General features: G+C 34.4%; 3 protein-coding genes across 3 annotated transcripts; all 3 read right to left on the bottom strand.

The window, feature by feature from the left end:
• Nucleotides 1-2,861: 2,861 nt before the first annotated feature.
• On the bottom strand, nt 2,862-5,527 carry LOC148586594 (putative aldo-keto reductase 4). Its single transcript, XM_088516073.1, has 5 exons — nt 5,192-5,527; nt 4,916-5,116; nt 4,621-4,793; nt 4,439-4,541; nt 2,862-3,456 (listed from the first exon to the last, which is right to left on the bottom strand). Exons 1-5 carry the CDS (start codon nt 5,408-5,410, stop codon nt 3,118-3,120), a joined length of 1,035 nt encoding a protein of 344 aa, XP_088372199.1. The 5' UTR covers nt 5,411-5,527; the 3' UTR covers nt 2,862-3,117.
• A 1,490-nt stretch (nt 5,528-7,017) lies between these two features.
• On the bottom strand, nt 7,018-9,494 carry LOC132162024 (putative aldo-keto reductase 2). Its single transcript, XM_088516070.1, has 5 exons — nt 9,219-9,494; nt 8,930-9,130; nt 8,661-8,833; nt 8,483-8,585; nt 7,018-7,477 (listed from the first exon to the last, which is right to left on the bottom strand). The coding sequence occupies exons 1-5, from the start codon at nt 9,435-9,437 to the stop codon at nt 7,139-7,141; spliced, it is 1,035 nt and encodes a 344-aa protein (XP_088372196.1). The 5' UTR covers nt 9,438-9,494; the 3' UTR covers nt 7,018-7,138.
• Nucleotides 9,495-12,452: 2,958 nt separating this feature from the next.
• Nucleotides 12,453-14,961, bottom strand: LOC132179124 (putative aldo-keto reductase 3). The gene is made up of 5 exons (XM_088516071.1): nt 14,635-14,961; nt 14,349-14,549; nt 14,080-14,252; nt 13,902-14,004; nt 12,453-12,898 (listed from the first exon to the last, which is right to left on the bottom strand). Exons 1-5 carry the CDS (start codon nt 14,851-14,853, stop codon nt 12,560-12,562), a joined length of 1,035 nt encoding a protein of 344 aa, XP_088372197.1. The 5' UTR covers nt 14,854-14,961; the 3' UTR covers nt 12,453-12,559.
• Between the last annotated feature and the right edge of the window lie 96 nt (nt 14,962-15,057).

Genomic DNA, 15,057 nt, shown 5'->3' with positions numbered 1-15,057 from the left:
TATATTAAAGAACCAACATTACATATATAGCCCAAAAGAAAAGTGAAATAATCACACTTCTAGGTAAGGACATATGTCTTGTTAAAAAAAAAAAAAAAGCGTAAGCGCTTACGTTAGCCAATCTGACAGTGTCCTTTTTTAGCCAAAGCAAATGACCAATTGGTTCTTCCATTCTTTGTCTTTTATATGGTATTTTGTTTTTAAGTTGTTTATAATTTTTTAGAAATAATCACACTTCTAGCTTAAGGACTTAAATGTCAGCCAATCAGCTGACAATGTCCTCTTTTAACCAAAACAAAAAACAAATTGGTATACGTTCTTCCATTCTTTGTCTTTTAGATGGTATTTTGCTTTTAAGTTGTTTATAATTTTGCTCGGAAGTTGATTTTGGCAAAGTGATTCTTGTGAGGACAATTGAAGCTAAAAAAGTTATTGTTTTTCTTTGTCAGTAAAGCCCCATTAATTAAGTGCTGCTTCCTGCTTGACTTGGCATGCATAAGGTGATCATCACTATATATATATATATATATATATATATAGAGCATTTTCATTAGCTATTTTAAAGCTGCTTTCCTTCCTAAAGTATAGAAAAAATCTCTAAAAAATCATAAAAACTCATCTACTACAGCTTTCATATATCTTCTTTATACATTAGGATTACTATAGTTGAACCAAATATATTGGATTTAACTGTAGCAATCCACGTGGTTTATTATAATTATAAAATGACATTCTCTCTCATCTCACACATTCTTATGCAAAATAAATAAATATAGAAATAAAAAAAGTAAAAATAAGAATATTTTAATGTTATAAAAAAATATAAAGAGAAGCTAATGTATTTGAATAAAGAAGTAAAAAGTGCCGAAATTATCAAATAAAAATGCAAGTGGATGCAAGATATGATGGATGATGATAAGATAAGATAATATGAAGATATGGAGAAAAGAATGTCATATCTAATCTATTTGGTGGACATAGACATATCTTCTAAAGATAAGGTGGATAATTATTAGTTTTATGATTTTTTTAAGTTTGAGTGCTTTTTGTAGGACTTGAGTGCTTTGTGTAGGATTTGTCTATTGACTTGTTTATTGTTTTGTATTTTGGAGTTTGTAATGTCCTACTGTCTACTTAAGACATGTGTGGACGTTGTCACGTTGGTTTTCTATAAGCAAAGAAGAAAGTAGCAACAAGCAAGTTGATTGTTAATTTTCTTAAGAATATTATCTTGCTTTAATTACTTCTTCCATTCTTTGAGAGTGTGACAAGTGTATGAGTGAGAGTGTAATATAGTTTGTAAACTTATCACCCATTTATTTTGGTATTAATTTGTAAACTCAATACCAACAAAAAGTAATTTATTCTTAAAATTTGGGGAAAATGAGAATGAAGTTGCTGGATGGGACATTACAAATTTAGCTGTAATTAAAAGAGGTTAAGTTTTTCTTAATTTTAGTAAACTTAAGATGCTACAATTGCCATCACATTATTAGTATTTATACACTGAAATTGTACTTATAATCTCATATACAATGAGTTGGTTAGTGTTTTCAAGATGGGTAAAATTGTCCATTAAATTAAAATGACAATTATATATATATATATATATACACACCTCATTATTGGAGAGATACACGAAAAACATAAGAGTGACTTCTAACATTGCTCAATTGCGATCATATTCTAATGCGAAATAGGCATTCTTACTTTCACACCCGAAAAGTGTGAAGTTTTTCAAAATGGAAAGGATCCTATTCCGACACGAAAAAGGATATTTCAAGTCAATGCACACCCTTAGTTAGCTTTCACAGTTGAAAAGTTTGAAGTTTTTCAAAATGTGTTTTGGTTTTTGAAGGGTACGTGTTTTGTGGTTTGTTTTAAAAGGAAAAGGCAGGGACAACAAACAAAAATGTCTGAAAAATCTGATAATTATTGTCTGAAAATTATTTTTCAGTATTTGAAAAAGAATTAATTATGTAAAAGTCGCGACGCTAGAGTGACAAGATATTTTGTTGTCGGAGAAAAAAAATAAAGAGCAACAGGATATTTTATTCGTTTAGATCCGTAGGGAGGATATCTCAGATTTCCCTCCTTTACACGTGGCTAAATCGTAGCAAGTACATTTGATAGGGACCAGGATCCCCCCGCATTATTGAGAGAATTTGAGATTTTCTGATTTTTAATCCTAATCATCTATTTTTATCCAACAGTCCATACAATGTCTCTTGTCCCATTTAAATTAAATAATAATAAAATATCACTTAAATTAAGGAGCTCTAAAAAAAAACATTGAAAAAAATAAAAGAAGACACTTAGAGCTAGTCCGACCACCAGACTCAAGTTTTGGGTTCAGCCACCCTTGAATTTTTTTTTTCCTATTAATTGCTTTTTCTTCTTTCTTCTTTTTTTAATTTTTATCATTAAGAGGACACTAATATTTTTTTTTTTTTTGGTAGTTTTGAAGGAATATTGACACAATTCATAATTTGAGAGATTTTTTTTTTTTTTTTTTTTTTTTTCAGTCTAGAGAATCAAATCCACTGTTGAAAGGTCGGCCGAGGAATCGTGATCAATAATTCTACCCGTGGGACCTTCATTGCAAAAAATTAGAGCGGTTTCAGAATGCCCAAACCCCGTTGTTTTGAGATTCTTAAGACTTAAGCCCAACTTTTATTCATGAGATGAAAGCAAAAGAAAATTACCATAGCCAAACACCGAAATAACACGACAAGGCATCAGGCCTAAATATCTATTTGCACCTATGTAAAAAGAATGAAAAACCAGCTACATTCAAACGGCAAGGCAAGGCAACAGGCCATCTTTACATTATACTTCAGAACTACATTATGCTTTCAACATATAAATTACAACGTGCATTCTTTTACTTGATGTCAAACTTTAAGTTTAATTACATTGTCTACAAGCTCTCTACAATCGTCGAACATCACAAACAAAGATCTGTGTTCGAATCTTCTACATGAATCAAGAATCATAACATTGTAATAGAATATACATTATTCTGAGTGGTCAAAGAACTCAACAAACTTCAATTATAATATTGACAGAAGTCTACGAGGATTCAAGTTATTGAAACACAAGCTAAAAGGCTTGTGTTTATGCAGCTTTCCATGAAGAAAGTGATGGGGTTTCAGAATTCTTCCAAGTCGGAATGTCATGAGTACTTCTATCACCCTTAACAACGTCCTCAGAAGCAAATGATTCAAGTTCAACCATTTCTTCTGGTGTGAGTTTCACAGACAGAGCTTCAATGTTCTGGTTGAAGTTTTCAATCTTGGTGGTTCCTGGTATGGGACACACATCATTCCCTTGATGATGAACCCAGGCCAGTGCCAGCTGTGATGGGGTGCATCCCTTCCTCTTTGCCATTCCATTAACACCCTCAAATATGGTTTTGTTATGCTCCATATTTTCAGGTTGGTACCTAGGTAGCAACTGCAAGCAGTAAATACATCCATCAGCATTGAGACTGGAATCACCAGCAATAAGACTGAAATCATTAAATATATTTCAAGGAGGTAGTTTAATCATGAAGGTAAAAACTTTTGAAATTTCATCAATTCATGAAGGCAATAATGAGCACACATTAACACAATTCTGTAACATAGCTATTCTGGCCCTGGCTTAATTTCTAGGCATCCACAGCTACTATGCCCTGCCTTAATTTCCCAACACTGAAAGATATCATCAAGTGAGGTGATCAGGCTCATAATGAGTGTAATTTTGGCATCCCATGCTCTTACCTTAATCGGGTTGGTCAAGCATTTTTCTACAGTACAGATTTTAGCAAACATATTGTCACTGATCATGTGATTAAACAGGCATTTTTCTACTCTAAAAAGGAAAGTGTCCATCATGAATGACTAATGCAGGGTAGAGTAAATAATAATCGAATCTCATAGAAGCAACAACAACAATAACAGCAAAAGAATTAGTCAAGAACCATTAAATAAAAACTAGCTGGCAAAATCAAAAGGAGCTGATGGGAAAATCAAAATCTAAGGATTTCTTTTATTTCATGTATAATGAGTTAGGAGGTGAATACCACCATAGAAAGGAACTAAACATTCTGATTGGCTATGCGAGAAGTTGAGGTGGTCTACACTATTACACATTGACAATGAACACTTGAGTTGATCTACAGTAAAGATTTTAGCAAACCATTGAGCATTGAATCCCATTTGTTTAGACAAATTATGACTGCTTGGATGTCATGACATTCGAATCGATATAAATCACAATTTATGTCAAAATTTAAGTTAATAAAAAATAAAAAATTATTTAATTAATACTTTAACGAGGCCAATCCCTGGGTGAGCTCAGAATACTCAAAATGCAGCAATGATGATATATTTATCCTAATTAAACGACTGGCTATTTCGTTTTGAAGCTCAACATTTTCTGTACATGTACAAACCTTTCGGAAGTCATCGTGGGAAAGATTTTCGATAGACTTAAGCCCGGACGAAAAGAATCCTCGTGCTAGAGGACTGTATGCAACAATCCCAATGCCCAGTTCCCTGAAAATTTTAAAATTTTGATCTTGATTTTGATTATTCTATAATCTCAAAAAGGGAATTAATGCAATTGATGCCTCACCTGCAAGTAGGAATGATTTCCTCTTCGACATCTCTAGACCACAAAGACCACTCCAGCTGCACAGCTGTTATTGGATGAACAGCATGAGCTCTTCTGATGGTGGAAGCAGAGGCCTCGGATAGACCTATGTACTTTATTTTACCTTCTTCCACTAGTTTCTTCAGTTCCCCAATCTAAAGATCATACAGAATAAAAGAATTGCATAATTCATCCATGGGATACTTGTCAAAGATATGGCTCAACGCCCCCAACCAAGTTGATTGAGGGTAGTTTACGGAAGATGCGAAGAACGAACCGTGACTTCGATAGGAAGGCGGGTGTCGATGCGGTGCTGGTAATACAGATCGATGCAATCCATGTGGAGGCGCTTCAAGCTGGCCTCACAGGCGGCTCTCACATACGCTGGATCGCCACGGATCTCCCTCTTCCCATCCACAAAGCAAAATCCGAACTTGGTTGCCAATTCCACCCTCTCTCTCACCCCTCCCTTTAAAGCCTGAAGCCCAACAAACGAAATCTAAGAACGAACAAACAAACAAGAAAAAAGAAAAAGAAAAGAAAGATGCGGGACCTTTCCTAGAAGGATTTCGTTGGTGAAGGGGCCGTAGATGTCGGAGGTGTCGAGGAAGGTGACGCCGGAGTGGACGGCGTGGTGGATGAGCGGGATCATGTCTTGTTCGGGCTTGGGAGGGCCATAGGTGCCGGACATGCTCATGCAACCGAGGCCTTGTGCGGACACCTCCAGTCCCTGAGAACCTAGCTTTATCCTCCCCACTCTTCCGGCCTCCATTTCTAATTTCTTCTACAAACAATACCGGCCAGTAGCAGCAGAAACCCAAGTTCTGTGATTAAAAAGGCTCTCAATTTTTGAGAGAGTGGTTAGTGAAGGAGGGATATATATATATATATATAAAGAACCAACATTACATATATAGCCCAAAAGAAAAGTGAAATAATCACACTTCTAGCGTAAGGACATACGTCTTGTTAAAAAAAAAAAAAAAAAAAAGGTGTAATGACTTACGTTAGCCAATCTGACAGTGTCCTTTTTTAGCCAAAGCAAATGACCAATTGGTTCTTCCATTCTTTATTCTTTGTCTTTTATATGGTATTTTGTTTTTGAGTTGTTTATAATTTTGCTCGGAAGTTCCAGATTTTGGCAAAGTGATTCTTGTGAGGACAATTGAAGCTAAAAGTTATAGTTTTTCTTTGTTAGTAAAGCCCCATTTAAGTGCTGCTTCCTGCTTGACTTGGCATGCATCAGGTGATCATCACTATATAGTGCTGCTTCCTGCTTGACTTGGCATGCATCAGGTGATCATCACTATATATATATATATATATATATATCATTCCTAGCGGTTATTCTAAATCTGCTTCCCTTCCCAACATATAAAAACTCATCTACCGCAGTTTTCTTATATCTTCCTTATATATTAGGATTGCTACAATTCAACCCAATATATTAGATTCAACTGTAGCAATCCACGTGGTTTATTATAATTATAAAATGACATTCTCTCTCATCTCACATCTTCTTATGCAAAATAAATGAATATAAAAAAAAAATTTAAAAAAAAAAAAATAAATAAAAATAAGAATATTTTAATGTTATAGTGAAATATAAAGGGAAGCTATTGTATTTGAATAGGGAAGTAAAAAGTATTTTTATTCCTAAAATTTAGGGAAAATGAGAAGGAAGTTGCTGGATGCATGGGACATTACAAATTTAGCGGTAATTAAAAGAGGGTAAGTTTTTCTTAATTTTAGTAAACTTAAGATGCTAAATTATTAGTATTTATACATTGAAATTGTACTTATAATCTCATATACAATGAGTTGGTTAGTGTTTTCAAGATGGGTAAAATTGTCCAACAAATTAAAATGACAATTTTGCTCATTTGAGATGAGCAAATGAGGTGTCTTTATTATCACAATTTGATTAAAAAAAAATGATCAATCACAAACCCAATGATGATTTAGAAGCCACCTCATTATTGGAGAGATACATGCACGGAGAACATAAGAGTGACTTCTGGCATTATTGGATTGCAAATCTATTCCAATGCGAAAAGGGCATTCTTATTTTCACACCCGAAAAGTGTGAAGTTTTTCAAAATGAAGAAGATCCTATTCTAACGCAGAAAAGGGTACTCCGATGTCGACTGAGTCAATGCACACCCTTAGTTAGCTTTCACACTTGAAAAGATTAAAGTTTTTCAAAATGTGTTTTGGCTTTTGAAGAGTGATTTGTGGTTTGTTTTAAAAGCAAATGGCAGGGACAACAAACAAAAATGTCTGAAAAATCTAATAATTATTGTCTGAAAATTATTTTTCAGTATTTGAAAAAGAAGCATTTAAAAGTTTATCAAGTATGCTCGTGAGTATCAGGCCTCATAACATTCTAAAAGAACATATTTTATTTTGAGGAGTCAAGAACTCAACACACAGATATTATAATATTGACAAAGCATGCAGGGATTCAACCTATTGATCAGACACAAGAAAAGGCTTGTGCTTATGCAGCTTTCCACGAAGAAAGTGGTGGAGTTTCAGAAGTCTCCCAAGTCGGAATGTCGGTCATATATCTATCGCCCTTAACAACATCATCTGAAGCAAATGATTCGAGTTCAGCCATTTCTTCTGGTGTGAGTTTCACAAACAGAGCTCCAATGTTCTGGTTGAAATTATTAATTTTGGTGGTTCCTGGAATGGGACACACGTCATTCCCTTGGTGATGGACCCAGGCTAGTGCTAGCTGCGATGGGGTGCATCCCTTCCTTGTTGCCATTTCATTCACACGTTCAAATATGATTTTGTTATGTTCCATATTTTCAGGTAGGAACCTAGGAAGAAACTGCAAGTAGTAAATACATATATACATTAGCATTGAGATTGGAATAACCAACAATAAGACAAAAATCATTAAATGTAGGTTTAATTACATTTTTTTCTTATGAACTGCTAATCATTTATAAATTGCTCCAATGAACGGACACTTATTAGCTGTATTGAATTATCATTTTGTAATTAAAAAAATTCGTCGTTAGGAAATCTAGTTTACTCATACTGAATATGCCTTTCTGGACACTAAATATCGGTAAAGGATGAAAATACCCTCGAATTAAAAAAAAATAAAAAATAGATAAATTAAAAAACTAAAATAAAAAATAAAAAATTAAGAAAGAAGTAATATATATATATATATATATAGAACAAGTTCCAAAAATCAAGGGTGGCCAAGCCACCTCCAAGCGTTTTCGACTTTTCGAGGTAGCTCGGCTACCAACAAGATTTTTTTTTTTTTTTTTTTCCTTGGTAGCTATTCTTTTTTAAAATTTTAAATTTTGAGAATATTTATGTAAAATTAGACTAAACTTAGGGTTTTTTTGTTATTTTACGTTTTCAAAGTTGAAATTTTTATAACAAAATATTAGTTCAATGGGACGGAGTGTGACAAGTGTCAGTTTATGAGGCAAACTTAAAATCCCATGCTAATTCATTAGGAAAAATGTAATTAACACTTGAATATATTTCAAGGAGGTAGGCACTAGGCAGCTAGAACTGTACTTGTGAAGGCAATAATTGTGATTGGCTATACGAGAAGTTGAGGTGGGCTACACTACTACACAATATTCGCAATGAACACTTTACATCTACACTAAAGTTTTAGCAAACCATTTGAGATTAAAAAAGAAAAATATTGTAAGGTCTGTTAAATCATTATTTATTTTAAAAGTTTAATTAAACTAATAAAAGATTTAATTATTTAATAAAATTAATCTTTAAGAAAGTAAAATGTGAACCACTATAATTACTTGTGAGTCAGAATACTTATTCCAAATAATATATATGTACAAACCTTTCGGAAGTCACCGTCGGAAAGATTTTCAACAGACTTGAGCCCCGACGAAAAGAATCCTCGTCCAAGAGGACTGTATGCAACAATCCCAATGCCCAGTTCCCTGATAAATTATAATTTGGATTTTGATTATTCTATAACCTCATAAAAAAAGGAATTAATTCAATTGATGCGTCACCTGCAAGTAGGAATGATTTCTTGCTCGACATCTCTAGTCCACAAAGACCACTCCAGCTGCACAGCTGTTATTGGATGAACCGCATGAGCTCTTCTGATGGTGGAAGCAGAGGCCTCAGAGAGACCTATGTATTTTATTTTACCTTCTTCCACTAGTTTCTTTAATTCCCCAATCTACAGAAACAGAAGAAAACAATTAATTAATTGCATAAATTCATCATCTTGTATTTTACTTTACAGAGGATGCATATATGAGCAGGTAAAACGAACCGTGACTTCGATGGGAAGACGAGTGTCGACGCGGTGTTGGTAGTAGAGATCGATGCAATCCAAGTGGAGGCGCTTCAAGCTGGCCTCACAGCAAGCTCTCACATACGCCGGATCGCCACGGATCTCCCACTTTCCATCCCCAAAGCTACCTCCGAACTTGGTTGCCAATTCCACCTTCTCTCTCACCCCTCCCTTCAAAGCCTGCATGCGCCCCAACAATTAGCGAAAACAAAGAACAAACGAGCACAACAAGAAAAGAAACAAGTAGAAGAAGAAAAAGGAATGGGACCTTTCCGAGAAGGATTTCGTTGGTGAAGGGGCCGTAGACGTCGGAGGTGTCGAGGAAGGTGACGCCGGAGTGGACGGCGTGGTGGATGAGAGCGATCATGTCTTCTTCGGGCTTGGGAGGGCCATAGAAGGCGGACATGCCCATGCAACCCAGGCCCTGCGCCGACACCTCCAGTCCCTGAGAACCCAGCTTTATCCTCCCCACTCTTACGGCCGCCATTTCTTTCTTTTTTCCTTTCTACAAACAATACCAGAAGCACCTGAAGCCTGACACCCAAGTTGAGCGATTAAAATAAGAGTGAGCGGTGAAGGAAGAAGGATTGAAAAGTAAAATAATCCAACTTTTGCGTACGTGCTTACGTTAGCCAATCTAAATATAATATTCCAGTTTAGGATTTTTTTTGGATAAGAGGCAAGAGATATTTTTACTGATAGAAGACTTTGTCAATCACATAAATCTAAGCGTTTGAAGTGGCCTAACGCAAGCGTCCAATAAGTGGGGGACATTGAAGGTTTGAGGGTGATTGAAGGTAGGACAAATGAAGGGAGCTTCCCCAGCAAAAATATTTAAAAAATAAATAAAACAAATGAATATTTATATATTTATTTACATTAATGTATGCATATTAAAATGAATGTTTTATTCTGTATTTGTTGTATGTGTATGTGTGCTTCCAAGGTTTGGATCCCCAATTCAACCAAAGTACCAAATCCTTTGTCTATCACGGCCGGCCTAACCGCTCAAATACTCGACGATTTGGTTGAAAACTAATGTCATAAACTTATATAAATGATAAGAATAAATACAAAATCTATTTATGCGGCTTGCTTAAATTATAAATTGCTTAGTGTAATATAAAAATAATTTGGAAGTTCAAGACTAGGCCAAAATAATAAGAGGTTTGATACGGACACAACACAAACCCAACTCATGGCCAACTTCTCTCCTACGTGTACAAAAATTTGAATTTTAAACCAAACAAATTGTCTTCTTTCCCAAATTTTCGGAATCCCAAAATCCTCTCTCTCAATTTCTTTTGTTGTTAAATGACACGTAGGAGAGAAGTTGGTCCTAAGTTGGGTTAGTGTTGTGCCTTTAACATTTTCCAAATAATAATTTAGTCACCGTAGTAAAATTATGTCAAAACACTTGACGAATTTCGTTAATGTATAAAATGATGACACATATGGCTCTTAATAAAAATATATATAACTATATAAAATTTAGATTTTTTTTTTGTTAAAAAAAAAAAAAAAAAACCAGGTGGTAACCAACCAACAGCCACCTCTTGAGAGAGGAGGTGGTCAGCCTATGGGGTGACTACGGTTTTTAAGAATTACACAAGTCAGTAATACAACAGTTGCAGTATTAAAGATGACAATTGATTGTTTAGCAAGCATAAGTTAAGTATTAACAAATTGAGAAAGTAATGACATGATGGAGCTAGCAATTTGCGAGTGTGAGTTTAATAGATTTAAAACATTTATTTTGAACAATAACTAGTCTACCTGTTATGTTTTTTGTTTTGCACACTAGCTTCAACATACATTAATTAGTTGTTCTTGCCAAAAATCGTATCAAAATTGCCAACTTTGTTTTAGCTTGGTTAATAGTGTTTTTAATTTTGTTGGAGAATCATGCAGATGTTGTGACATGCTTCATGAAAAAAAAAAATGTTGAAATTGTTGAAGCACTATGAAATAATGAAACTTCTACTAATCGTGGGTTGAATTAATAAATGAATATGAATAGACTTTAAGATATATGTCGGAGTTCTCATTATGGTGCAATTGTTAGTCTTATTCATATGTTTTCTTTTTTCCTGTCATCAATGCTATTGAAGATTTTGTGAAATATGATTTATATTATACACAGAACGCATAAGAAATATACTAATTCAGTCGCTCCAAACTTTCGAATTTACAGTTATCTTTTGAGGATTACATAAATGACCAATTGGTTCTTCCATTCTTTATTCTTTGTCTTTTATATGGTATTTTGTTTTTGAGTTGTTTATAATTTTGCTCGGAAGTTCCAGATTTTGGCAAAGTGATTCTTGTGAGGACAATTGAAGCTAAAAGTTATAGTTTTTCTTTGTTAGTAAAGCCCCATTTAAGTGCTGCTTCCTGCTTGACTTGGCATGCATCAGGTGATCATCACTATATATATATATATATATATATATATATAGCATTCCTAGCCGTTATTCTAAATCTGCTTCCCTTCCCAACATATAAAAACTCATCTACCGCAGTTTTCTTATATCTTCCTTATATATTAGGATTGCTACAATTCAACTCAATATATTAGATTCAACTGTAGCAATCCACGTGGTTTATTATAATTATAAAATGACATTCTCTCTCATCTCACATCTTCTTATGCAAAATAGATGAATATAAAAAAAAAAACTAAAAATAAGAATATTTTAATGTTATAGTGAAATATAAAGGGAAGCTATTGTATTTGAATAGGGAAGTAAAAAGTATTTTTATTCCTAAAATTTAGGGAAAATGAGAAGGAAGTTGTTGGATGCATGGGACATTACAAATTTAGCGGTAATTAAAAGAGGGTAAGTTTTTCTTAATTTTAGTAAACTTAAGATGCTAAATTATTAGTATTTATACATTGAAATTGTACTTATAATCTCATATACAATGAGTTGGTTAGTGTTTTCAAGATGGGTAAAATTGTCCAACAAATTAAAATGACAATTTTGCTCATTTGAGATGAGCAAATGAGGTGTCTTTATTATCACAATTTGATTAAAAAAAAATGATCAATCACAAACCCAATGATGATTTAGAAGCCACCTCATTATTGGAGAGATACATGCACGGAGAACATAAGAGTGACTTCTGGCATTATTGGATTGCAAATCTATTCCAATGCGAAAAGGGCATTCTTATTTTCACACCCGAAAAGTGTGAAGTTTTTCAAAATGAAGAAGATCCTATTCTAACGCAGAAAAGGGTACTCCGATGTCGACTGAGTCAATGCACACCCTTAGTTAGCTTTCACACTTGAAAAGATTAAAGTTTTTCAAAATGTGTTTTGGCTTTTGAAGAGTGATTTGTGGTTTGTTTTAAAAGCAAATGGCAGGGACAACAAACAAAAATGTCTGAAAAATCTAATAATTATTGTCTGAAAATTATTTTTCAGTATTTGAAAAAGAAGCATTTAAAAGTTTATCAAGTATGCTCGTGAGTATCAGGCCTCATAACATTCTAAAAGAACATATTTTATTTTGAGAAGTCAAGAACTCAACACACAGATATTATAATATTGACAAAGCATGCAGGGATTCAACCTATTGATCAGACACAAGAAAAGGCTTGTGCTTATGCAGCTTTCCACGAAGAAAGTGGTGGAGTTTCAGAAGTCTCCCAAGTCGGAATGTCGGTCATATATCTATCGCCCTTAACAACATCATCTGAAGCAAATGATTCGAGTTCAGCCATTTCTTCTGGTGTGAGTTTCACAAACAGAGCTCCAATGTTCTGGTTGAAATTATTAATTTTGGTGGTTCCTGGAATGGGACACACGTCATTCCCTTGGTGATGGACCCAGGCTAGTGCTAGCTGCGATGGGGTGCATCCCTTCCTTGTTGCCATTTCATTCACACGTTCAAATATGATTTTGTTATGTTCCATATTTTCAGGTAGGAACCTAGGAAGAAACTGCAAGTAGTAAATACATATATACATTAGCATTGAGATTGGAATAACCAACAATAAGACAAAAATCATTAAATGTAGGTTTAATTACATTTTTTTCTTATGAACTGCTAATCATTTATAAATTGCTCCAATGAACGGACACTTATTAGCTGTATTGAATTATCATTTTGTAATTAAAAAAATTCGTCGTTAGGAAATCTAGTTTACTCATACTGAATATGCCTTTCTGGACACTAAATATCGGTAAAGGATGAAAATACCCTCGAATTAAAAAAAAATAAAAAATAGATAAATTAAAAAACTAAAATAAAAAATAAAAAATTAAGAAAGAAGTAATATATATATATATATATAGAACAAGTTCCAAAAATCAAGGGTGGCCAAGCCACCTCCAAGCGTTTTCGACTTTTCGAGGTAGCTCGGCTACCAACAAGATTTTTTTTTTTTTTTTTTTCCTTGGTAGCTATTCTTTTTTAAAATTTTAAATTTTGAGAATATTTATGTAAAATTAGACTAAACTTAGGGTTTTTTTGTTATTTTACGTTTTCAAAGTTGAAATTTTTATAACAAAATATTAGTTCAATGGGACGGAGTGTGACAAGTGTCAGTTTATGAGGCAAACTTAAAATCCCATGCTAATTCATTAGGAAAAATGTAATTAACACTTGAATATATTTCAAGGAGGTAGGCACTAGGCAGCTAGAACTGTACTTGTGAAGGCAATAATTGTGATTGGCTATACGAGAAGTTGAGGTGGGCTACACTACTACACAATATTCGCAATGAACACTTTACATCTACACTAAAGTTTTAGCAAACCATTTGAGATTAAAAAAGAAAAATATTGTAAGGTCTGTTAAATCATTATTTATTTTAAAAGTTTAATTAAACTAATAAAAGATTTAATTATTTAATAAAATTAATCTTTAAGAAAGTAAAATGTGAACCACTATAATTACTTGTGAGTCAGAATACTTATTCCAAATAATATATATGTACAAACCTTTCGGAAGTCACCGTCGGAAAGATTTTCAACAGACTTGAGCCCCGACGAAAAGAATCCTCGTCCAAGAGGACTGTATGCAACAATCCCAATGCCCAGTTCCCTGATAAATTATAATTTGGATTTTGATTATTCTATAACCTCATAAAAAAAGGAATTAATTCAATTGATGCGTCACCTGCAAGTAGGAATGATTTCTTGCTCGACATCTCTAGTCCACAAAGACCACTCCAGCTGCACAGCTGTTATTGGATGAACCGCATGAGCTCTTCTGATGGTGGAAGCAGAGGCCTCAGAGAGACCTATGTATTTTATTTTACCTTCTTCCACTAGTTTCTTTAATTCCCCAATCTACAGAAACAGAAGAAAACAATTAATTAATTGCATAAATTCATCATCTTGTATTTTACTTTACAGAGGATGCATATATGAGCAGGTAAAACGAACCGTGACTTCGATGGGAAGACGAGTGTCGACGCGGTGTTGGTAGTAGAGATCGATGCAATCCAAGTGGAGGCGCTTCAAGCTGGCCTCACAGCAAGCTCTCACATACGCCGGATCGCCACGGATCTCCCACTTTCCATCCCCAAAGCTACCTCCGAACTTGGTTGCCAATTCCACCTTCTCTCTCACCCCTCCCTTCAAAGCCTGAGTCTCAAGAAACGAAATCTAAGAACAAACAACGAAAAAATAAATATATAAAATAAAATAAAATAATAATAAGAAAAGGGACCTTTCCGAGAAGAATTTCGTTGGTGAAGGGGCCGTAGACGTCGGAGGTGTCGAGGAAGGTGACGCCGGAGTGGACGGCGTGGTGGATGAGCGGGATCATGTCTTGTTCGGGCTTGGGAGGGCCATAGATGCCGGACATGCTCATGCAACCGAGGCCTTGTGCGGACACCTCCAGTCCCTGAGAACCTAGCTTTAGCCTCCCCACTCTGCCGGCCTCCATTTCTAATTTCTTCTACAAACAATAATACCAGTAGCAGCAGAAACCCAAGTTCTGTGATTAAAAAGGCTCTTAATTTGTGAGAGAGTGGTTAGTGAAGGAGGGATATATATATATATATATATATAAAGAACGAACATTACATATATAGCCCAAAAGAAAAGTGAAATAATCACACTTTCTAGGTAAGGACATACGTCTTGTTAA

The sequence above is a fragment of the Corylus avellana genome, chromosome 4 (genome assembly GCF_965113065.1).
Source record: "Corylus avellana chromosome 4, dhCorAvel1.hap1.2, whole genome shotgun sequence".
Lineage (NCBI taxonomy): Eukaryota > Viridiplantae > Streptophyta > Magnoliopsida > Fagales > Betulaceae > Corylus > Corylus avellana.
Note: the sequence above shows the minus strand (reverse complement) of the source record. Positions and strands in the feature narration are given on the sequence as shown.